Source organism: Zalophus californianus, chromosome X (genome assembly GCF_009762305.2).
Source record: "Zalophus californianus isolate mZalCal1 chromosome X, mZalCal1.pri.v2, whole genome shotgun sequence".
Classification (NCBI taxonomy): Eukaryota; Metazoa; Chordata; class Mammalia; order Carnivora; family Otariidae; genus Zalophus; species Zalophus californianus.
Window position 1 is genome coordinate 30,949,839 of NC_045612.1, and position 24,988 is coordinate 30,974,826.

Genomic DNA, 24,988 nt, shown 5'->3' on the forward strand with positions numbered 1-24,988 from the left:
AATTGGCCAGCTCCGATTGAGATGTGCCGCCTGAGTGAAATGCGAACCGAATTTCAAAGACCTAGCACGGGGGAAAAAAAAAAAGAACGTAAAATGTTTTGGTTCTGTTGAGTTAAATAAAATATGGTAATGTTTGGGCTCTACTGAGGTCAAAATAACCCCACCTGTTTTCTTTTGGCTTTTTTAAATACGTCTACTAGGAATTTTGCAACAACACTTGTGGCTTGCAGTGGTGGCTCACGTTCATGTTCCTACTGAATGGCACTGATTTAGGAAACAGTCATAGATAAAGAGGGCCAAGGACAGAGGCTTTAGGGGCTACAACATTTTAGATCTAGGGAGAGGAGGAAGATCAAGCAAAGGAGCTTGAGGAAGAATCAGCCAATGAGGTTGGAGGAAAATTAAGGGAGTGTGATGGTCAGTGAGGCGAAGTGATAAAATTATGCAAAAAGGAGGGCGTGTCAGATGTTGCTGGGAAGTCAGGGGACTTGCAGTGGCATTTCTAAGAGCCATTTTGGTGGAGTGCTTTGGAAGGAGTTCGGGTCGGAAGCCTCAATTCAGAGAGAGAGCCCGGGAGACTGAGAAGTGAAGACATAAGGCTAGTAAGTATAGATGACATAACCCTTTAAAGTTTTGGGGTGGTAAGAAAGGGGGTGGTAACGGGAAGAGAATTTCAAATCAAGGGGAGCCGTGTGTGTTTCGCTGTGTTGGGTGGGTGGGTGGTTGGTTGAGACAGGGAGACAGCTCAGCTGATGGTGGTGCTGTCTTCAGGGTCCTTGGGATTCGCTTAAGAGGATGCGGCAAGTGTGCGAGGAAGGATCGGAGACAGTCTGCACTCGAGAGTTAGTCAAATCGAGTGATTCTATTCACGGCTCTAAGGGATTCAGATGCCACCAAGGTGTCCTCTTTCATTGTTCTCCCTCTTGGCCTCCCTATTTTCCTCTTTGGTTATTGCTTTGCTGTCTTCTACCCCTGCCAGTGGTGGGTTAAGGACAATATTAGCCTACTGCGGCCTGCTATTTTGGACAACAGGCTCCTTTTCTATGGACTTCTCCAAAGCTCAGAGAGAGTTTTTTTTCCCCAGCGTGTAAAAAGCCTTCCTTAGTGTCGGGGCAGGGGTGCTGCTGTCCTCCCTCAGGATTTCTGAGGGACTTCTGACCTTCTCCATCCCTTTGTTCCTCCCAAATCTCCAGGTGGAACGTGTTGTGTGTGAGAATTAGGGAGCATTGTATGGGCTTGGGATTAAGTCATCTTCAGGCGGAATTGTGATATTGGCTAATAGAGTTTGAGTGACTTGAACATAGTGTCAGTACTTTTCAGCCAAGGCCAGCCAGGGCACACCTGTCATCGAGCGAGTTGGGTTTATCACTCATCACAGTAAGAAAGAACTCACACCATGGGAAATCATAGGACTTCAAAGTGAGAGGGTCTGAAGCCACCTCGACACCAGGGCCCTGTCAGCCCTCACTGTGGTTTGGAAGCGTTCACTTTCCAAGGCCTCAGTCACTCTTGCTGGTGACCTCTCAAGTCCGCCTTAACCTCAGAGCCTATGGGCGTCCCTCTCTACTTCCGGAGATGTATCGGGGCGTATGGCTGGAGGGCAAGACAGGACTGGCCTGGAATCCGTCCACGAAACAGCAGTGGCAGTTTGACTATGTCTGGGAGCTGAGCAGATCTAGGGTGGGAAAGGGGGCTCCAGAACCTACTTAACCCCCACTTGATTGTCCTTCAACTGGTCGGATCAAGACCCTAGGGGGAGCTCTTATGAGGCCCAGCTCTGCAGGCCTCTCTACAGCTTCCCAGCTGTGTATGAATATAGCATCCTTTCTCTGGGTTAGGGTGCTTGCTGGTCAGAGGCCCCTTCCCAACCCACACAAACTCCCATCAAAAATGTCAGCATTGATTTTTAAAGATCTGGTTATCCACAGACATGTTTCCCTAGACCTGTCAGCCCTAGCTTTTGCTAGAAGGCTATATTGAATGGGAAATTTACAGTTGATGCTCAATTGATTATCTGTACTGATGGAGAAAAGCGTAAGGACAGATGATTCTCCCATGACATAGAATCAGAGTCATGGGAGAATTAGCCTTTTAATGGTCGCTTGGATTGCTTCCCATTTTTGGCTATTTAAAACAATGCAATGATAAACATTTTTGCATGTATATTTCTGTGTATTTTCCTGTTCTAGGCATTTCATATAAATGAAGTCATGAGCTTTTTTTTTTTTTTTAAGATTTTATTTATTTATCTGACAGAGAGAGACACAGCGAGAGAGGGAACACGAGCAGGGGGAGCGAGAGAGGGAGAAGCAGGCTTCCCGCCGAGCAGGGAGCCCGATGCGGGGCTCGATCCCAGGATCCTGGGATCGAGACCTGAGCCGAAGGCAGACGCTTAACGACTGAGCCACCTGGGCGCCCCTCATGAGCTTTTTTTAAAGGAAGGGTAATTCGCTCTCATGGCAATTTTTTGGTTTTCCTTGAATGGTTTAAGAATCTAATGGAAGGATAAAGGGTAAGGTAAAATGAGTGTGTTAGGCCCTGGATATCAAATGATGATCTTTTGCTTTTTCACTCAATATTTTACTTTAGTGATCCTACTATGGCTGAATCACTAAGTGAAGGTTCTGGAAGTCTGGAAGTTCTGGAGGCCGGTGATGAGGGTAAGTAGCCCAGTGGAATCTTGCCAACTAGAACTAGATTCGTTTACTGTTTTTAACCCTAGGAAAAAATGAAGCCACAAGCAAACGAGTTCATATCAAATTTCTAATAACATTAGACTCAGTCTGCATTTACTTTGCAGGGTTTTTTTGCCTCTTTTTTGCGGGGTCCAACTCTGATATCACAAGGTTTGTCTGAGGCCCTGCAGTCTTCTTTGGGGATGGTTACTGGTTTCTACTTACTAAGGCAGGAGAGATGTTTCTGCTTAATTAGAAAAAAAAAATTTGTAGCAGACCATGACCTGAGAGATTCAACTGAGGTTTTACTGTAGAGAGTAATTCAGATTTTTTTGTAATTTGAGGAATAAAGGGGGAATACAAACCAAAGATGCCACCACAGGCTTCTGTAAGTGGGACTCAATTTACAAAAGTTCTTTTTGCAGAACTTACTCAGATGTGTGTCCATTCCCTAAATTGTGGGGCCACCTAGGAGCGATATGTAACCGCGAGTGAGTATCAGTTCAGGGAGGCAAAAGTCACTAGATAGTGATAAGCCTCATCGACATCCCTCCACTGCAAAGGACCCATCAGACATAAAATAAGACGTTGAATTTAAAGATAGGACTAAATGCAACAGTTCACTGGGTTGTTCTCCAATTTTTGTTGAAGTGGCATATGATGTGGAAGACTTGATCCGGAAGAACAGAATGGAACCTTCTTGTGGCTTCCTAGAGGCCTGTTTTTACTGCTGATATGGGGCTGATGTGGGGCAGGGAATGCTGAACCTGGTGCACGGATCCTTGAGGGCAGGGCTTGGGGCTTCGTTTTGGTGTCACCATTGTTTAGTATTGGGTCTCAGAGAGAGAGTCCTTAGATCCCGCAAATATTCAATCAATGAATGGATAAAAAAATGAATGATAGGCCTCTTCACCAAGGCAGCCCCCTACAAAACCAACTGACCTATCTTTTTGGATATGAGCTAGACAGATGCCTCCAAAAGAAGGTGGCAATGCGGTGCATCTTGATGAAGAGTGAAGGTAAGGAAATGCCTTTTCTCTGTTCACAAGATTTCGTTGTTTTAAAAGATCAGACGGTTGGGTACGTTTTTAGAGCTAGTTGTTGCTAGCGAGAGAATAGCGTGGCTGTTTGGAGGTTGATGGAGAGAAAGGCTAGATAGAAATGTTTTCTTTCTAAGCAGCGATGCAAGAGAAAAAGGTCAATGTCATGCGATGCATTTTTAAAGCCCCATTAAGTTCAACCCAGGCGGGCTGCCTGTGTGCACGGCAGATAAGCAAATATACAACCCAGAAGCAATGATTTCTTCATTGGAGTTAACGGTGTTTTCCTCTCTGGGGGGAAAACTGCTTTTAGTGGGCTGTTTTCTGGCATGTGACACATGACCTTCATTGGATGAGGTTGTTGAGAGCTCCTGTCTGGGAATACGTAGTCCTTGGGCTCGGACAGGGAAATCAGTGGCTTTGTTATAGGAGAAGTCCAGAAGCTGGCGGCCGGCAGCTCACTGCCCACCACTGCGGTACCTGGCAGGGGCACTTGTTACCCAGTGTGGAGGTGGCCTACATAAACATTGCTGGATACAAACGTGGGTTGCGACCACGACTCGCTGCCTAGGTCTATCTAGCCTTTGGCACTTCAGCTTCTTTTGAAAACCAGCCTGGGCAGGGCTCAGCTGCTGGTAATTTGAAGGCACCCCTTTACAAAAGAGAGCTTGAAAGGCCATTTCATACACTTGAATATAGGGCAACTCTCTCAGATTTCAGTGGGGTTTCAGAATACGTAGCTTGTGGACTGTTCCCAGACTTGTATCTATTTTTCAGGGCCAATCTCCACATATGGGGTCTGATGTGGATGGGGCTCGGGAGGTCTCCTAAGCCAAAACAGGCCAAAGACTTGGACTCTTGCAGTTGATATTGGATGTGTGGCAATGGGTTGCTCGGTAAGGCCGTGTCTAGCTTCCTAGTCACTGCCTGAGGTCAGTGAGCCACCAACCCACCATGGTGGTTACCATATCCTGGTGCACCCCCAGCTCTACCAACAGAGCTCTATCCCCCCATGCCCACATACTCAGAGCTAGCCCACAGGGACGAATGGAAACATTATTTTCCTTCTAGTGCCCGTAGTTGAAAGAGACACATGTTACTTAAGGTATTTTGGATCCTCATGGGAAAATAGGTTGTTGTTTTTGGCCAGCAAAAATGGAAAACTGCGGGGGGGGCACGGAAATTGAAATACATGCATCATTAAATGTTAGGCCCTGTTATGGTTCTAAAGTCACCAGTCATTTTGCTGATTTAGGGACATAAAAAAGTGTTAGTGCCTAATTTTGTCTGCCCATACGATGATTATGCTTGGTACGTTCAGCTTTGGAGCCCGAATGTTTATTGGAAGTGTTTTTATTCAATTATTAAATGTTTATAGATTGCGTTACAAGTGCAGCTACTAGCCACTGATTCTCTCATCTCTGTCTTTTTGCTGGTTTGTGAGGAGCAGGTTTGCCCTCCTCCCTTCTAGTCGGGGATTTTGAAGCAAGAGGGGCAATGATCACTATGTTTCTAAACACTCTGAGCATAAAGTTGTTCCTCTTTTAGAAGACCGGAAGGAGACCACCCACCAAGAATCAATAAATCTTATTTGTTCTGGGTGAAAACTGGCAGGGACTTTTACACCGGAGAAATAGGCAAATACTACAAATAAGGGCATTTCCCCCAAGAGATCCAGTTGATAAATCTTTTCCAGCAAAGAACTGATCATAGCAATTAGTATAGTATAGTAATCCTCGACCATTTTCAAGCCACCCCCAAGCATCGTTCTAAATAATGTATCATTAGGGCGCCTGGGTGGCTCAGTTGGTTAAGCGACTGCCTTCGGCTCAGGTCATGATCCTGGAGTCCCGGGATCGAGTCCCACATCGGGCTCCCTGCTCAGCAGGGAGTCTGCTTCTCCCTCTGACCCTCTTCCCTCTCGTGCTCTCTATCTCTCATTCTCTCTCAAATAAATAAATAAAATCTTTAAAAAAATGAATAAATAAATAAATAATTTATCATTATAGAAATTAGTTGAACTCTTCCTGAAAAAAAAATTATAGAAGGAAACTTGAAAAAAATATGTTTCCTGCTGTATCTTCGTGTTTTATTCTTTCTATCCGTAGGTAGAATCGCCAAGTTGGTCCCCATCATGACCCTATTTAGGTACATCCTAGTAGATGAGAAATGGCCCAAGCCATTCCAAACAGGAGTTACTTAAATAGGGATTATCAAGCATATAGTCCTCTGTCTTCTTGCATTGCCCCACCCCACGCTGGCTTCTGCTTCTAATCATTATACTGTACAGATCACTATTGATTGATAGATATGGGGCTGCTTCATCTTATCTATAGATAAATAGAACTGATAGACCAATTCTACAGATAGAATTGAATCTGGTCTTAATAAACAAGTAATTATCGGGGCACCTGGTTGACTCTGTGGGTAGAGCCTGCAACTCATTGATCTCAGGGTCGTGAGTTCAAGCCTCACGTTGGGTGTAGAGTTTATGTAAAAAAAAAATTTTTTTTTAAAGGAAACAAGTAATTATTGATTCCCTAGTACTAGCTCACAGTTATTAGCACTTGCACCATACCAGACCCTATGCTAAGCTCTTTACCTCCACTTTTTACAACTTATATCAACCCTGACAAGGGCCAGTGTTTAAATTATAGGATGCTTAAGGATGATTCTGCTTGGCGACCTTAATTTAAGGAAAGTGACAGCTGTGTTGGTATTCTGCATCCCTCAATGGACTCAGTTGTCCCTTGGGAGCTACTGCATGCCTTTCACAGTGCTGGTTGCTGAAGGGGATGCAAAAGAGGGCCTGCCTACAGCCTTGATGTGGGGAACAGTAGCTAAGACACAGAACTGTATCTTATTCCTTTCTCATTGATACCCAAAACATAGTAAGTGCTTGGTCTTAAATATTTGTTGGATGGGTGGATGGGTGGATGGATGGATGGATGGATGGATGCATGGATGGATAGGCAGACTAGAGGGCATTCAGGTGTAAAACTTGGAAGGCCAACAGTCAAGTTTTAGGCATACAGAGAGAAGGGTTGATTGTTGTGACTGGTGGGACACTGGACTGAATGCCAGTGTCCCTTCAATTCTTGAAGTTTAGAAACCCTTCTCATAGGCCATAGGATTCCAGAGCTAGAAGGAATCTTAGTTCAGCATTTCCCATAGTGTGTTTTGCCAGACATTCTGCTTACATGCATTTGGGAGACAACATTGCTGCCCAGTATCTTAAAGCTTCTCTGTTCACATAGGCATGTTGAAGTTCCAGAAAAGTCTTGTTGGAAAGCAGAGCCTTAAACTTCGCCGAATCCAGCGTTTCTCAGAATGACTGGCCCGCAGATCCCTTTCTCATGCAATAGACCAATGATAGCCCTCTGAACGCACTTTGGGAGATGCTGACTGGTGTGATCCCTTCATTTTCCTGCTGAGTTCCAGAGAGGTTGAGTGACTTACCCAAAGTCACAGAGCTAATTGATAGCAGAGCCAAGTCGAGGATTCCAGGCTGTTCTGACTCTTGGGTGGCACTCTCCGTTACACCACTAAGCCTTTCTAATGGCAGCCCCATTGGCAACTCCCTTGCTTGGGCCCTCCCCTGCCAGGGCAACATTGCTGGGCTGGCAAGAGGCCTTCCAGAGACCAGACTGTTGGGAATTGGGATGAGACACCTATGCTGGTAAATTATGGCGTGTGAAAGCAGTAAGAGCTGATTCTTTCCCTCTGGAGAATGCAGCACGCACTCCCCTCTCCTCATCCTTCTTCTGCTGAGCCCCAGTAAAGATACATGGGCTTGTTAGGAAACTAAAAAAAGCCCTAACAAAGCCTTAGGAGCATTTAAAGCTCCAATGCTTTGCCTCTGCCCTGGTGGTTAATGTAGATAGCGCAAACTTGCAATTATTTGCAGGTGCAGAGGGCAGTAGCCCCCTAGATAATCCAAACCAACCGGCAAAAATGGAAGAACACACACAGTGCACATAGTGCACTCACGCACGCAGACACACGTACGCACGCACTCAAGCACGCACACATGCATGCACTCACACACGCACTCACATGCTCACACACATGCACGCACACACATATGCATACACACACTCCCTGCAAAACCCTTTGGTATCTGATTCTGTCATGCCTTTTGCACAGGCAGCTTCTTTGCCCAGTGGCCCTTTCTTCCCAATTCCAAGCCCTCTCCCTCGCTCCTAAATTCCCTCCTCCAGGACAGCTTCCCTGACTGCACTGCCCCGATTGCACTCGCCCCGTGGATCTGCATCCTTTCAGCACACAAGCTGGCCAGTCCCAGCTCCCACCTGCAACTCCAGGGGTCCTGAGGGGCTTTCTCACATGTGGAAGCTCGCTTCCCCAGCTGGGTGGCGGTGACTCCAGACGCCAGTGTGAAGTCGGGGGGGCACCCCGCGCTTGTGTGGGCTCAGTAATTGCTGCAGAGGAATGAGCTTCTTGGGTCAGGAACGAGGTGTGTGTTCATGGTTGCGGTGGCCAGGCAAGTGGATGCCTGGTGAGTTGGGCCTGAAGAGAGGCCTGCTCAAAGACCACAAGCTGGGGCCCGAGCTTCTGCTCTCCCCAGAACTCAGACACTTTGTTCTACGGAGTTAGGAAGAAGGGAGCAGGCCACGTGCATGGTGTTGTGGTGTCGTGGGCCCCGGGGTGGGGAAGGGTGGCGAGGGCCAAGTCTGCAGGGCACCTGGGATCACAGTCCTTGTTCCTGTCACAAAGGCCCCATTTCCTCCCCTTCCACTGTCACACTCTGCCTCACTCTCCTTCCTTAACTTCCAGGAAAGAAGAAATCCAAATTCAAAGCTTTCAAGAACCTTTTTGGCAAGAGGAAGAAAAAAGAGCTGGAAGATGCCCCGGGAGGGAGGAGGCTAAAGCCAAGCTTGTCCAGCGGCAGTATTAACATCTCTTCTCTGAAGCCGGTTCGGGAAGGTCAGCGCACTGAGGCCAGGTAAGTTCCAGTGGGCGGCCGTGGCCTGGGGGCCCTTCTCCGTGCTCACAGCGATGCTTATTGTTGGGGTGCGGAGCTCAGTAGGTTGGCCGCTGCACATCCCTGACCCCGAGAGCGCTGGGTACAGACAGACCAGGGCGGCCCTCCCCTGTCACAGCTGTGTGACCCATGCGACCCACCCCTAGTGAGGCGCTGGAGGCCTCTGTTCCGTAACGTAAAGACAGCCTGCCTCATGCGGGCAGCCGGGCCTGGTTAGCCTGCCTGGCCGTCAGACTAATAGACCTGTGCTTACCTCGTGGGGGAGGCTCCATCTCTTAATGTGTGATTAATATCTCAGATGCTGAAGCCAGGTCGAGCTGGGTGGAGGCCAAGGCGAGAAATCACTTGTGTTAATGTAAAAACAAGCAAAGAAAAGGAGCAGGCAACATCCCAGAAGACGGGGCCGGGAGGGGGGGCGGAGGGAGATGCTGCAACTGGTCCCAGAATGGGGAAGACTGGTTCTTAAGCCACCCCTGTTCCAGTTTTCATCTGTGATGCCCCCACTTCCGTATCTGACCATCCGGTACCCCTGGCTGTTTCCTGGCTCCGTCAGCTCCCCCTCTGTGCAGGTCCACTTGGGCCTGTTGCCCTGGCCTGAACATTCCAGACTTTTATCTGCACTGCCCACAGAGCTCACCTGTGCCGTGACCCCTTCCCCCGAGGCTCTGCTTGCTGGAAATGGGACAGTCAGCAAACCTGACGGTGCCTCGGTCTCCTTCAGGAGGCCCTTCATGAGTGCATTGAGTGTGAGGAATTTCGGATAGCTTTGCTGGTGGTGGGGGGAGATGGTTCTGGACAGAGGGGTTTGTTTCATACCTCATAAATCATGCCGTGATATAGACTACAACCCAATAGCTCCCAGTGAGCCTACGCAAGCACTGCTATAAACCAGAGGGTGGGGGAGGGGAGAGGGGAGTTTGGGTCTACTCTGCCTCGTCTCTACAAATCAGCGAGGGCCATCTCTCCTAAAGTTCTGCATTTCCCCCTTCCGACTTGTCCCTCTGCCTCCAACATGGTGCATTGGTTCTGATGCATTCTCCACACTAAGAAGGCAAGTGCGCACAGGGCTTGCGGGGTGGGGGGAGGACAGGAGGGAGTGGGGGCAGAGGAAGAAGTGGGTAGTACGAAGGCATCTGCCTCCTCTCCTCTTGCTGGTCCCAAGCTACCTTAGTATGGGTGCCATTTTAATCCCCTAACACCAGATTGTCCTCGGAGCATGTGGTTATCAGATCTGCCCATGTGCATGTCCCACAGTCAGACAGGCTCACAATGATGGGGCGGAGGCTGGTCCTACAGTGCCCGAGCTGCTACTCTGGGTACCATTTAAAGATTGTTTTTTAGGGGGGTGCCTGGGTGCCTCAGTCGGTTGAGTGTTAGACTCTTGATTTCAGCTCAAGTCATGATCTCAGGGTTGTGAGATCGAGCCCCTCAATGGGCTCTGCATTGGGTGTGGAGCCTGCTTAAGATTCTCTCTCCCTCTGCTCCTCCCCTCCCCCCGCTCACTCTCACTCTCTTTCTCAAAAAAAAACAAAAAACAAAACATTGTTTTTTAGGGGTGCCTGGCTGGCTCAGTAGAACATGCAATTCTTGATCTCAGGGTCACGAGTTCAAGTGCCACATTGGGCGTGGAGCCCTACTTAGGGAAAAAAATGTTTTTTAAAGTGTCAACCTACATGTATGACAGTAAATGTTTTGTAATAAAGGTAATAAGTGCAAAAAAAGTACATAAAATTTTAAACAATTATTTTATCTAATTTAAAATTTCTACCCTTCCCTAAAAGAAATTCTGTACCTATTAGCAGTCAATCCCCAGTCCCTCCCCACTCCAGCCCAAAGTGATCACTTACCTACTTTCTGTCTCTATCAATTTGCTTATTCTGGATACTTCCTATAAATGGCATCATATGGTATGTGGCCTTTTGTGACTGGCTTGTTTCCCTTAGCATGTCTTTGTTTTCCAGGGTCATCCATGTGGTAGCATGAATCCAATACTTAATTCCTTCATCCTACTGAGTAGTATTCCAGTGTATGAATAACCACATTTTATCTGTTCATCAGATGACAGATATTTGGGTGTTTCCATCTTTTGGCTATTATGGAGAATGCTGCTGTGAACATTTGTGTACAAGTTTTTGGATGAATGTATGTTTTTATTTCTCTTGGGTATATGCCTAGGAGGATACTGGGTCATATGGTAATTTAATGTTCATGTTTTTGAGAAACCACCAGACTGTTTTCCAAAATGCCTGCCTGCACCATTTTACATTCCCACGAGCAGCGCGTGGGGGTTCCAACTTCTCCGCAACCTTGCCAACACTTGTTACTCTCTGAGTTTTTGTTTCTAGCCATTCTATTGGGTCTGAAGTGGTAGCTATCTCATTATGGTTTGGATTTATATTTCCTGACTGGCTAGTGAAAGGCTGAGCATCTTTTCATGTGCTTGTTGGCTCTCTGTATATCTTCTTTGGAGAAATATCTATTGAGATCCTTTGCATTTAAAAAATTGGGTTATTTATCTTTTTATTATTGAATTGTAAGAGTTCCTCATGTATTCCAGATACGAATCCCTTATCAAATATACAATCTGCAGGGGCACCTGGGTGGCTCAGTCGGTTAAACGTCTGCCTTTGGCTCTGGTCATGATCCCAGGGTCCTGGTATCAAGCCCCACATCAAGCTCCCTGCTCGGGGCGGGGGGGGGGGGGGGCGTCTGCTCCTCCCTTTCCCTCGGCCCCTCCCCCCCACTCGTGTTCTCTCTCGCTTGCTCTGCTTTCTCTCTCTCAAATAAATAAATAAATAAATAAACTTTTAAAAAAAGATATGCAATCTGCAAATATCCCCCCCCCCTTTATGTGGGTTGTCATTTCACTTTCTTGCTAGTATCCTTCGAAGCTTAATTCTGATCAAATCCATTTATTTTTTTCTTCAGTTGCTTAAGCTTTTGGAATCATATTCTAAGAATCCATTGCCAAATCCAGGTCATGAAGATATACCCCCCAGTGTTTTCTTCTAAGAGTTTTAGCTCTTATATTTAGGTCTTTGATCCATTTTGAGTTCATGTTTATATATGGTATGAGATAGGGTCTAACTTCTCCCTTCTGTATGTATCTTTCCAGTTGTCTCTGCATCATTTGTTGAAAAAACTATTCTTTCCCCATTGAACGGTCTTGGCACCCTTTTTGCAAATCGATTAACCATAGATGGATGAGTTGATTTCTGGACTCTCAATTCTATTCCATTGATCTATATGTCTATCCTCATGGCAGTACTATACTGTCTTGATTACGGTAGCTTGGTAGTAAGTTTTGAAATTGGCAAGTGTGAGTTCTCCAACTTTGTTCTTCTTTTTCAAGATTGTTTTATCAGTTTGTGGCCCCTTACATTTCACGATGAATTTGAAGATTATCTTGCCCACTTCTGCCAAAGAAAAGAAAAAAGGCAACTGGAATTTCAATAGTGATCACATCAAATCTGTAGATCAATTTGCGGACTATTGCCATCTTGACAAGATTAAGGCTTCCAGGGCCCTGAGCACAGGTTGCTTTTTCATTTGCTTAGGTTTTCTTCTTTAACTTCTTTCATCAGTGTTTTAGAGTGCTCAGAGTATAATTTTGACACACTTTTCATTAAATTTATTCCTACATGTTTTAATCTTATTGATGTTATTGTAAATGTTGAAAATTGGAAGTGTTTTTGTCATTTCATTTCTGGGTTGTTCATTGCAAGTATATAGAAATACAATCAATCGTTACATATTGGTCTTTTATCCTGTAGCCTTGCTGAACTCATGTATTAGTTCTAGTAGTTTTTATTGGATTCCTTAGGAGTTTTATACACAAGATTGTGTCATCTATGATTGGAGATAATTTCACGTTTTCCTGTCCAATATGGATGCCTTTTATTTAATTTTCTTACCTAATTGCCTTGGCTAGAACCCCCGGGACAAAGTTGAATCGAAGTGGCAACAGCAGACATCCTTGTCTTGTCCCTGATCTGAGGGAGAAAACATTCAGTCTTTCATCATTAAGTGTGACATTAGCTGAGAGTTTCTCACAGATGTCCTCTGTCAAGGTTGAGAGTATTTATCATGAGTGTATCTATTATGTATTTGGATTTTACAAATGCTTTTTCTGTATTTATTGAAATGACCCCACAGTTTTTGTTTTTATTCTGTTGATATGGCGTATTACGTTGATTTTCATATATTAAGATAACCTCACATTTCTTGCAAGTTCTACTTGGTAATAGTGTATAATTCTTTATGTTGCTAGATTCAGATTACTAGTATTTTATTGAAGATTCTTACATCTATTTCATAAGAGATATTAGTCTGTAGTCTTCTTTTCTTGTGATGTCTTTGGTTGAAATTTTTCACAGGTAAAATATATTCCCAACATTCCAAAAGGAGTCTTTTGTGCCGTTAGCCCTTCATTTGTTTCTAACTTTCCCCTGATTTGCCCTAATGCTTAATTGTTGTCAACCTGGTTTTATTCCCAATCAGAAGGTATTTCCATCTGGGTTAACAAGCTGGGGGTGGGTGCATAAGATGGCTTTGAAAATCAGACAGATGTATCCCAGAGCCCTTGTGTGAAAGAGGAAAAGATCTAGTGAATGAGGGTCTCCAGTATCTGGGCAGATGTTTGGTATTTTAAATCAAAACAAAAACACTAGAGAGAAATTTGGGTGTGAAAGATCTTTTATAACTCTTACCTTAATAATAGAAAGACTTAGGGTCTTCCCTCCCATTCCACAGCATTGCTGCTCTTGTACACTTTAAATGAGTGAATGGTATGGTATGTAAACCATATCTCAAAACCATTATATAAAAAAGATATGTGTTGATAATTTAAAAAATCAAAATTATACAGAAGTACATAAAGTAGGAAATTAAGGTTCCTTCCCCCTGCCCCCAATGCCATTCCCCAGAGGGAGCTGCCACTAATTATTTGGTGGATATCCTTCTTGATTTTTTCTATGAACATAAACTGTATGTGTATGTAATATAGGTATATATATATTATTTATTTATTTATTTGAGAGAGAGAGCACAAATGGGGGCGGGCAGAAGGAGAAGCAGACACCCCGCTGAGCAGGGAGCCGGATGCGGGACTCAATTTCAGGACCCGGGGATCATAACCCAAGTCGAAGGCAGACGTTTCACCCACTGAGCCACCCAGGTGCCCTTGGGTATATATATTAAATGAGAGCATACTATTCTTTATTTTTTCACTTCATATCTCATGGAAAACCTTCTCTGTCAGCACCTGTGCATCCTTGCCCCCTTTCTGAGGTGTCTGTGATATGTCATGCTGTGGATATACACGTGTCTTCAGTTCCTACAGCCCTTGGGCTGCTCTTACAAGACCTTTTCCTTCCTGTTCAGGGCCAGGAGCAGCATGGGCAGCAAAGCCCTGTCCCATGACAGCATCTTCATGTTGGATTCTGAGCCTGAAATATCAGTAAGTAGAATCTGCCCCTCTCCAGAGCCCCAGAGAGGCAGACCTCTACAGGTAAGAGTGAACTCGCATCAGTGCCTAATTAGACTCCTCCTCTTTCATTCTTCCCCCCCACCCCCATCCCAATCTGCCAAAAAACAAGGAGGGGGGAATATGGCCTTGCTCCTCACCTGATTCTACCCCACAGGGCTATTGTAAAGAAGGGAGAGTGTAGAAATACACGATGCGCTGACCTAGTGCCCAGCACACAGTGTTGGCTAGCATTACCATATTCACTTGACACACCCCAAGAATGCGTTAAGTCTTAGGATGGTGACATTCCACTGTTGGTTAATGTGCAGGCATTCCAACCACCATGTTCTTTCGTTCTTCTACAGAGATCTCAAGTCTCCAGAACTCTGCCTAGATCTGGGACTAGTAACGTGCATGGAGCTGTTTCTGGACTTACGTTTGGAGCTGTGCCCCTTCATGTGCCCAGAAGTGGAATGTGGACTGGGGACTCCAAGATCACTGAGGTAATAGAGGGGAATTGGGCCAAGTATGGCAGCTGAGTCAGACAGACAGACCTATGCTTGAATTCTCGCTCTGCTACTTACTGGCTCTGTGATCTTGGGCTGATTGCTTGACCTCTCTGAGCCTTCCTTTCCTCATCTACAGTGGGTATAATATTAATCTCTACCTCAAACAATTGCTTGTGAGGATAGAATACTCAGAGAGGTTAAAGAAATTGCTCAGTCTCACCCAGATAGTAAATGGTAGACCTGGAAACCTGACCCAGATGCACTGACCTCAAAACCCACGGTCTTTCCAACATCCCAGGCTTTAAGATATTCAATTTCTTTGTGCCTGCCTCAACAGGGAGAAGGGTATACCTTTAGTCTATGCACATGCATAGAGCAGTCTTTTACCTCCAGATAACCCTAACCATTGCTCAGTTAGACTCTTCTGGAGCTCTGATCTAGAAATGTTCCAGGGGCGAACTGGAAATATTGTCAGGGAGATCACCCTAAGCAGCTGCATTCCTCCTCTCAGCCTGTGGGCAGGATGATACCCAAGGATCCCTGGGTAACTGAGAAGGCCACACGAGGGGGAGACCCTTTTCCACTGAAGAGCTGATGATTTTGCATTTGGCAAAAGGTCACTGGGGCTTACTGGTGACACGTCTGTTTAAGACCCCATATCTCTCACTCTGGTTTCTGTACCGTGTGTGAAAGTTCTGCTGTCTACATTAACGGTCGAGGGCAGACAAGCAAACGCTGAGTTTGTCAGAAGTGGGGCTGATCTTATAGTTATAAAGCAGGCCCTAGGTCAGCGGACTCTTGCCCTCTTGCACCACAGCAGGAAAAGTCACTTCTAATCCTCAGTTTTGAACACCAACACGAGCTTTTGCTTGTCTCCACAGCGACACTCCCTTGCCACCCAGTGGCAAAAATCCAGATGTACATGACCAAGTGCTACAGGGTGATTTCTCACATGCAGAAAGGGGAAACCTGGGTGGGAGCGATGGGGTGTCTGGGTGATGGACATGGGGAGGGTATGTGCTATGGTGAGCACTGTGAATTGTGTAAGACTGATGAATCACAGACCTGTACTTCTGAAACAAATAATACATTATATGTTAATAAAAAATAAAACACTATTTAAAAAAAAGAAAGGAAGGAAGGGGAAACCTGGGTCCTGGAAGTCTCCCTCTCTCCCTCTTCTCTTAGTCCTAGCAACAGAGAGACTCTCAGAGCAGGCATGCCATTGCTCTAGAAGGATGATTTGGGGGGAGAGGGGGTTGAAAATTAAAAGTAAAGATTCTAGGGGCATTTCCTCTCGCAGTGAAAGGGGTGGATAGGGAAAACCACGACAGCCCAAAGACAAGTTTTCTTAAATGGCTGGTTTGGGCCCACTCCTCACATCTTTGGCCTGCTCCTCTGGTCCCTCTTCTGAGAAACAGGGCTGAAGACAGGGTGGGGTGTTAACCAAACCTGAGCCATCAACCATCAGATCGATCTTTGCATGGGAGACTTCCCTTAAGTGCCAGGGTCACAACCCTAAATGACAGGGTGGTTGATAGCATCAAGTCGAGGGTCCTGACCGCCCCCCCCCCCCGGGCTACATAGATGCTGAGCAAGTAGGGAAATGGCCAATGGCTGGGTTCCTTGAAGGGGCAGGATCCGTAATGGATCATGTGACATTCAGAGCAACTGGGAGATTGTGGGAGAGGAACCTCCGGTGTATCGTTCTTTTAGAAATACCAAGACTGAACCGGTGTTTTATTCTCTGCCAGATTTTCACCTGCTGTCTTATCTGAAGTGTTAAGAGTGTGGGTGCCCAGATTACTCTCCAAGACATTTCATGTCCTTTTTGTTTGAGGACAAATAGATAAGAGGTACTGGCAGATTGTGAACATCTTCTTGTGGAAACAAATTGAATTAGGTAATTTAAGAAACTGCAAAGGCTGCAAAGCAGTTTTCTTACTGCTCACAGACCTGACTCTTCTTTTTTTTTTTAAAGATTTTATTTATTTATTTGAGAGAGAGAGAATGAGAGATAGAAAACACGAGAGGGAAGAGGGTCAGAGGGAGGAGCAGACTCCCCGCTGAGCAGGGAGCCCGATGCGGGACTCGATCCTGGGACTCCAGGATCATGACCTGAGCCGAAGGCAGTTGCTTAACCAACTGAGCCACCCAGGCGCCCCAGACCTGACTCTTCTTAAGGAAGGAGGCCCTTCTTAAGGAAGGAGGCCCTTCTTAAGGAAGGAGGCACACCCTCTTAAGGAAGGAGGCACACCCTCTCTTCTGGTTGTTGCCTTTAAACTCCCTGAACTTGAGTATGGGACATCCCCTCTTCCTGGCTCTTACAGTTAGGAGACAGGAGTGCACAGTGGTTAAGAACATGGGCTCTAAAGGCAAGCAGACCTTTCAAACGCTTGTTCGGCCACCGTGAGAATGAGGGCCAGTCACGTCATCTCTCAGACCTGGTTTTCCCCATCGGGAAAGAGCAGGTGCTTCAAAGAATTGTTGCAAGTTTCGAGTGAAACGCATCTATGAAGAACACTCCCGGCCTGGCAGGGAGAAAGATCTCAAATCAATAACCTAACTACCTAACCCTTCATCTGAAGGAACTAGAAAGAGAAGAGCAAACTAAACCCAAAGCTAGCAAAAGGAAGGAAATAATGCAGATTAAAGCAGAGTAAAGCCCTCAGTAAAAGTTAGTTGTCATTATTGTTATTAGAATCGGGCTTGGGGCTGGTGAAGTTCTGAGACTTCTTCTCAAGAGCCTCCAATGGGGCCTGCTAGTAATAAGGGGGCACCTTAGACACTAGCCAGGAGTTCTCCAGGGGCAGAACCTTGGACAAATCCTCCTCGGGGCCCCTTGTCTTTGGTTTTGAGAGTTTGAAGGCCATCTGTCCTGAACAGGAGACAGAAGAAAGCATGTCAGCTCCAGGTCAGCAAAGATTTTGTCTTGTTCATTACCATAGGCCCAATGCTTAGAATGGGGTGTGGCACACTGTAGGTGTTTAACCAGTATTTGTTAAAGATCAAATCAGAGATTCTGATCCGCATCCAAATGACCATGGCAGAGACCAGTTCCTCAGATTCAAGTGTGCCATGAGGTTCAAATTGGAATGAACTAAATTGTGTGCTGAAGCCCAGGGAAAACCCAAATGATCAATTTTATCTCCTTAGGAATTCTAGGAAAGCAGTTCTAATCAGGGCTAGTTCTGTAGATTTTCTAATAATTCCCGAAGATCAATCTTGACAGGATTAAGATAAACAACCTGTTGGTTGTTATCAGTCAAGATCTGATCCAGACAATTCCTGAAATGATAGGAGCAAGGATTATAGTTTGGATGCCAAGCCTAGACCTTAACCCCAAAATTCAACCTCCACAAGAACCAGACTTCCAAAGACAAGGCCAAAATCAAAACAAAGATCAGACTCAAAGAAGATTTATAGTTAGCATCAGTAGAGAGAGAACACCAGAATTCTGGTTTTGATCAAACAAGCAGTTCAAAGTTTCTGTCTTTGTCTTTGGCAAAAGTGTGCCACAACCCAGAGCGTGGCCCAAGGCTATTGGTCTTTGGTTTGCATAGGTACCAGAAGCGAAGACAGGGAGGAAGGAGATCTTTTCTTGGCTTGTTTTTTCATTTTGGGGTCTTAGTCTTTCAACCATGAAGCAAGAAGAGAACGCCAGTAATTTGGAGGAAAGCACACAAGTTTTAACTTTTTTCCTTCTACTCTCCTCCTTGGCAGCTCCCCTCACTGTGCCCACGCCACTCCAGCTACAGCCCCCCTCTTCTCCGGTCTGACACAATTTCTGCCGACTTTGAAGAAATCTCTGTTGACGAGGAGTCCCCACATAAGAAAACTTTACCACTCAAGGTCGTGACATTGAAGGTGAGTGTTAGCCCCATCCGAAGTGGTAAGTTTGGTTGGGGGACACAGGTCAGAGGCATAATCTCTTGCACTCTCCTTCTGCTGTAGCTTAACACTAGGGGGCCATTTGGGGAAGAAGCAGCCATTTTTGACTTTTGATTTGCATGGTGGTTTACATTTTCTGTCCAATTCTACAAACCAAATAATTAGCACTTTAGTTTATAAGCTATGGAAGACAGTATTTCAGAAAACAATAAGAGTTTGCAGATGTTTTCAGTTATTTGGGGAAGAAAACAATGGAGATTTTTATGGAAGTAAAGCCTCTATGTTTTCGAAAGCCAAAATCTCAAAGGTTAGGGCACGTAGTATTGTTTGGTAGACACACACCCATACGAAAAATCATTTGACACATGAGAGGGCATGCATGTGCATTTCGGACATCTAGGTTTGTCAATCAAATAATATCCATCAACAAGTGAAAAATGAGTAGATTGTGCCCATATCAATACTTCCATTCTCAACCTAATGTGTGGTTAATTTAATTGGTTGTTGTTGAACTTGAAAGGACTTTTAAAGGTTTTAGTTATCTATTTATCTATCTATCCATCTACTTATTTATGAGAGAGAGCAGAGGCGCAGAGGGGGAGGGAGCAGGACAAACAGACTCTATGCTGAGCCCAACCCGGGGCTCGATCCCACCCGAGCTGAAACCTGAAGTCAGATGCTCAACCAGCTGAGCCCCCCCCGGCACCCCAAACTTGAAAGGACTTTTAAAGTGAAGTAGAGTTTAGAACAATTAACCTTGGGAACTAAAAAGTAAACAGAAAGGTAATTGATAATGAAGATAATTGGCGAGTCAGCACAAAACTGTTTTGATGTTAAAAGATCCTATGGAGGGAAGCAGCCTTCAGTTAGATGAGTCAACAACAACAAAAAAAGCAATCAAGTTAGGACAAACTTAAAGCACAGGCAGGTGGTAGGTGGATATGGATGCTCACTGAGTTATGGATTTAGACTATATGTATTTTCTGCAGAATACCACTAAATCAGACAAATTAGTCTGAATTGGTAGAAGGATTGAATTAGATAATATTTTTACTGTGATAAAATACACATGACAAAATTTATCATGTTACAGTGTACAATTCAGTGGCATTAAGTTCATTCACAATGCAATGCAACCATCACCACTATCTAGTTCCCGAATAGTTTTGGTTCCCGAACAGAAGCCCCACATTTATCAGGCAGTCACTCATCATTCCTCCCTCCTCTCAGCCCCTGGCAACCACCAATCTGCTCTCTGCCTCTGGATTTGCCCATTCTGGATACTTCATATAAACGTAATCATACAGCATATGGCCTTTTGCATATGGCTTCTTTCACTTAGTACAGTTTTTTTTGAGGTTCATCCATGTTGTAGTATTTCAATCCTTTTTGTGGCTGAATAATACTCCATTGTATGGATATACCGAATTTTGTTTAGCTATTCATCCACTGATGGACATTTGGGTCCTATCTACCTATTCGCTATTGTGCATAATGCTCCTCTGAACATTCATATACAGTTTTTGTTTGAACACTTGTTTTCAAGTCTTTTGCATGCATACCTAAGAGCAGAATTGCTGGAGCACATGGTAATTCTATATTTAACTTTTTGAGGAACCACCAAACTGTTTTCCCCAGCAGCTACCCCACTTTACATTCCCCCCTGCTTAGGTATAAGTGTTCTGATTATCTCCAAATGCTAGCCAACACTTGTTACTTTCCATATTTTTAAAAAAATAGTCATTCTAGTGGCTGGGAAGTGGTATCTCATTGTGGTCTTGGTTTGCATTTCCCTAGTGGCTAACGCTGTTAAGCATCTTTTCATATGCTTATTGGCCATTTGTTTATCTTTCTTTGGAGAAAGTTCTATTCAAGTACTTTGCCCATTTTTAATTGTGTTGTTTGTTTTTTTGTTGTTGAGTTATGAGTTCTTTATATATTCTGGATACTTGACCCTTTTCAGATATATGATTTGCAAATACTTCACCCATTCTGTGAGTTGCCTTTTAATTCTTTCAAAAGAATAACATTTAAAAAAATATTTTAATTTTGATGAAATCCAATTTATTGATATTTTTTCCTTTTGGTACTTGTACTTTTGGTGTCATATCAAAGAGACCATTGCCCACTCTAAGATCATGAAAATTTACCCCTATGTTTTCTTCTAAAAGTTTTAGCTCTTATGTTTAGGTCTTTGATCCATTTTGAGTTCTTTTTTATATATGCTGTGAGATAGGGTCTAACTTCACTCTCTTGCACGTGGCTATCCAGTTGTCCCAGCACCATTTGTTGAAAAGACTATTGTTTCCTCCATTTAATGTTCTTGGCACGTTTGTTGCAAATCAGTTAACCACAGATGAATGGATTTATTTTTGGACTTTCAATTCTATTCCATTGATCTGTATGTCTCTGCTTATGTCAGTACCAACTCTCTTGATTACTGTAGCTTTGTAGTAAGTTTCAAAATCAGGAAGTGAGAATCCTCCTATTCTGTTCCTTTTTTTCTTTAAGATCGTTTAGGCTTTTTGGGGTCCCTTGCAATTCCATATCAGTTTTACAATAAGTTTTTCCATATCGTCTAAAGAGCACATTGGGAGCGGCGCCTGGGTGGCTCAGATGGTTAAGCGTCTGACTTCAGCTCAGGTCATGATCTCAGGGTCCTGGGATTGAGCCCCACGTTGGGTTCACTGCTCAGTGGGGAATCTGCTTCTCCCTCTGCCACTCCCCCAGCTCATGCACACTCTCTCTCTCTCAAATAAGTAAAATCTTTAAAAAAATTTTTTTAAAAAAAGCACATTGGGATTTTGATAAGGATTGCATTGAATTTTTAGATCACTTTGGGCAGTATCACCATCTTAACATTAAGTCTTCCAATTCCATGAACACAGGATGTCTTCATTTATTTAGGTCTTTAATTTCTTTTTTCTTTTTTTTTTTAGGTCTTTAATTTCTTTCAGTGATGTTTTGTAGTTTCTAGTGTACAAGTCTCACACCGCTTTGGTTAAACTTATTTCTAAGTATTTTATTCTTTTTGATGTCATTGTGAATGGAAGAGTTTTCCTAATTACCTTTTTAGATTGCTCATGCCCAGTGTATAGAAGTTTAACTGATTTTTGTTTGTTGATCCTGTATCTTTCAATTTTGATTAATTCATTTATTAGCTCTCCTAGATTTATAGGGATTCTTTAGAATTTTATTTTTGTTAATCTTTTAATTTCTTTTCTTCATATTATGTCTTTTTTATTGACCTCTCTGTATAAATTCACTTGATATTTTCTTTTGCTTTTATGAGAATGCAAAATCTATCTGGGAATTTTTTCCCCCAACCATTGTAATTTTCAGTTTTAGGAATTTCTATTTGGTTCCTTTTTTATAGTTTCCATTGCTCTTTGAAATTCCCCACCTGACTATCCAGTATAATTATATTGACTACAACTATATACACATACACACACACACACACACACACACATATATATATAGTTTTCTATATATGAGATCATGTCATTTATATATAGAGATAGTTTTACTTCTTCCTTTCCAATTTGCATGCTTTTTGTTTCTTTTCCTTGCCTAATTGGCTAGAACTTCCAGTAGAATGTTGAATAAAAGTGCTAAGAGTGAACATCCTTGTCTTATTCTTGATTGTAGGGGGAAAGATTTCAGTCTTTCACCATTGCATATGATGTTAGCTATGGATTTTTCACATATGCTTTCTATCCCTAGTTTGTTAGGTGTTTTTAGCATGAAAAGGTATTGGATTTTGTCATATGCTTTTCTGCATCAATTGGGATGATCATGTTATTTTTGTCCTTCATTTTATTAATATGGTATATTATATTGAGTGATTTTCATATGCAAACCTCCTTGCAATCCTGGGGTAAAACCAAAGTCGTCATGCTATACAACTGCCTTAATATGCTGTTGGATTTGGTTTGCTAGCATTTTTGCATGTGTTTTTATGAGGGATATGGGTCTATGGTGTCCTTTTCTCATGATACCTTTATCTGGCTTTGGAATCGTGGCAATGCTGGCCTCGCAAAATCAGGGTGTTCTCTCTTCCATTGTTTTTGAAATATTTCTTAAGGATTGGTGTGGATTATTCCTTAAAAGTTTGGTAGAATTCATCAGTGAGGCCATCTGGTCCTGGTCTTTTTTGTTGTTTTTGTTGGGAAGTTTTGATTACTGATTCAATCTCTTTACTTGTTATAGGTGAATTCAGATTTTCTATTTCTTCTTGGGTCAATTTTGATAATTTGGGTGTGTCTAGGAATGTATCCCTTTCCTCTAGGCTATCTAATTTGTTGATATACAAATGTATAGTATTGTCTTATAATTCTTTTTATTTAAGGTCAGTAGTGATTGTCCCCTTTCACTTCTGATTTTAGTAATTTGTGTCTTCTCTCTTTTTGCCTTAGTAAATCCGGCTAAAGATTGGTCAATTTTGTTTTACTTTTCAAGGATTCCACTTTGGTTTTATTGATTTTCTCTGTTGTTTCTCTATTCCATATTTTGTTATCTCTGCCTTAATCTTTATTATTTCCTTCCTTTTGCTAGCTTTGGGCTTAGTCTTCTCCCTCTGGTTCCTTACAGTGGAGAGTTAGGTTATTAATTTGTGATCTTTCTTCTTTGTTAACATAGGCAATGTATATCTATACATTTCCAAGGACTGCTTTTACTGTATCACATACATTTTGTTGTGTTTCAGTTTTTATTCATGTCAAAGTATTTTCTAACTTTCCTTTTGATTTCTTCTTTGATCCATTGTTTGCTTACAGCTGTGTTGTTTAATTTCCACCTATTTGTGAATTTTCCAGCTTTCCTTCTGTTATTGATTGCTGGTTTCAATCCATTGTAGTTAGAGAAGATGCTTTGTATGATTTCCATCTTTTAAAATTTATTAAGACTTATTTTGTGGCCTCACATATGGTCGATCCAGAAGAATGTTCTATGTGTACTTCAGAAGAATATGTGTTATGCTCTTGCTGTACAGAATGTTCTCTCTCTATATATACACCTGTTAGGTTTACTTGGTTTATAGATTGTTTCAAGTCCTCTATTTCCTTATTGATCTTCTGTCTAGTTGTTTATTTACTTTGCAAATGGGATATTGAAGTCTGTAACTACTATTGTAGGACTATTTCTCTTTGCAAATGGGATATTGAAGTCTGTAACTACTATTGTAGGACTATTTCTCTTTTCAATTCTGTCCATTTTTCTTCATGTATTTGGAGGGGACTGTTTGGGGTGTATATGCTTATGGTTGTTCTTTCTTTCTGATAGATTGACCCTTTTATCAGTGTATTAGGTCAATATTGATCTTCTATAACAATTTTGAGCTAAGGTCTATTTTATCTGATATTGGTGTAGCCACCTGGCTCTTTTGGTTGCTATTTGCTTTGAATATCTTTTATCATCCTTTCGCTTTTGACTTATTTGTGTCTTTGGATTTAAAGGGAGTCTTTTGTATACAGCATATAAAGAGATCATATTTCTTAAATCCATCTTGCCAATTTTTACCTTTTGATTCGAGAATTTAATTTATTTACACTCATAGTTTACATTCATAGTAATCGCTAATAAGGAAGCACTTACTGCTGCCATTTTGCTCTTTTTTCCCTGCCTATCTTATATCTTTTTTTTCCCCTCAGTTCCTCCACTGCCACCTTCTTTTGGATTTAATTGTTTTGTCTTAGTGTACCCATTTTCTTTTTTTTTTTTTTTAAAGATTTTACTTATTTATTTGAGAGAGAGGCAAAGAGAGCACAAGCAGGGGGAGGGGCAGAGGGCGAGGGAGAAGCAGGCTCCCCACTGAGCAAGGAGCCCGATGCGGGGCTCGATCCCAGGACCCTGAGATCATGACCTGAGCGGAAGGCAGATGCTTAACCGACTGAACCACCCAGGTGCCCCAGTGTACCCATTTTCATTCCCTTCTTATTTCCTTCTCTCTATATTTTTAAATTCTTTTCTTGGTATTTATCTTGGGGGTACAATTTTAAAAATTAGGTAACATTTGAAGACATAGGGTTTTTTTCTTTCTGTTAATTTGAGTAGGCTAACTATGTATTTTATAGGTCAATAAATAGAACTAAATTATTTATAGTCAACATTTCCAAGCATCAGTCTAAACATTTGCCCTGCTTGAATGTAACAAACTTTCTATTAGTAAGTTCAAGTACTCGTCAGGTTGCTTGCAATAGGTTAAATGTTGGGCTGCCAGGCAGAAAGTCTCATCTTGGGCGGTGTGGTCAAACCCCTCCCACCCCCCAGGCGTGAGCGTTTCTTAGCTGTTTCTGCCACGCTTCCTGGTTCATTAGTTCACGGTGATGAGCACGCGGAGGGCAGCAACTGCAGCAACGGCGGCATCCCGAGAAGCAGCTGTAATCCCCATCCCAACCAGATGT

General features: G+C 43.3%; 1 protein-coding gene across 1 annotated transcript in view; it reads left to right on the forward strand.

Moving 5' to 3' along the window:
• The first annotated feature begins 369 nt into the window (after window positions 1-369).
• KIAA1210 (KIAA1210 ortholog) overlaps window positions 370-24,988 on the forward strand; it is a 47,326-nt gene continuing 22,707 nt past the window's right edge. Inside the window, exons 1-6 of the mRNA XM_027609498.2 lie at window positions 370-602; window positions 2,590-2,660; window positions 8,510-8,678; window positions 14,100-14,175; window positions 14,550-14,687; window positions 18,417-18,560. Coding sequence (XP_027465299.1) covers window positions 2,600-2,660; window positions 8,510-8,678; window positions 14,100-14,175; window positions 14,550-14,687; window positions 18,417-18,560 — 588 coding nt within the window. The 5' untranslated portion in view covers window positions 370-602; window positions 2,590-2,599. The remainder of the gene's footprint in view (window positions 603-2,589; window positions 2,661-8,509; window positions 8,679-14,099; window positions 14,176-14,549; window positions 14,688-18,416; window positions 18,561-24,988) is intronic.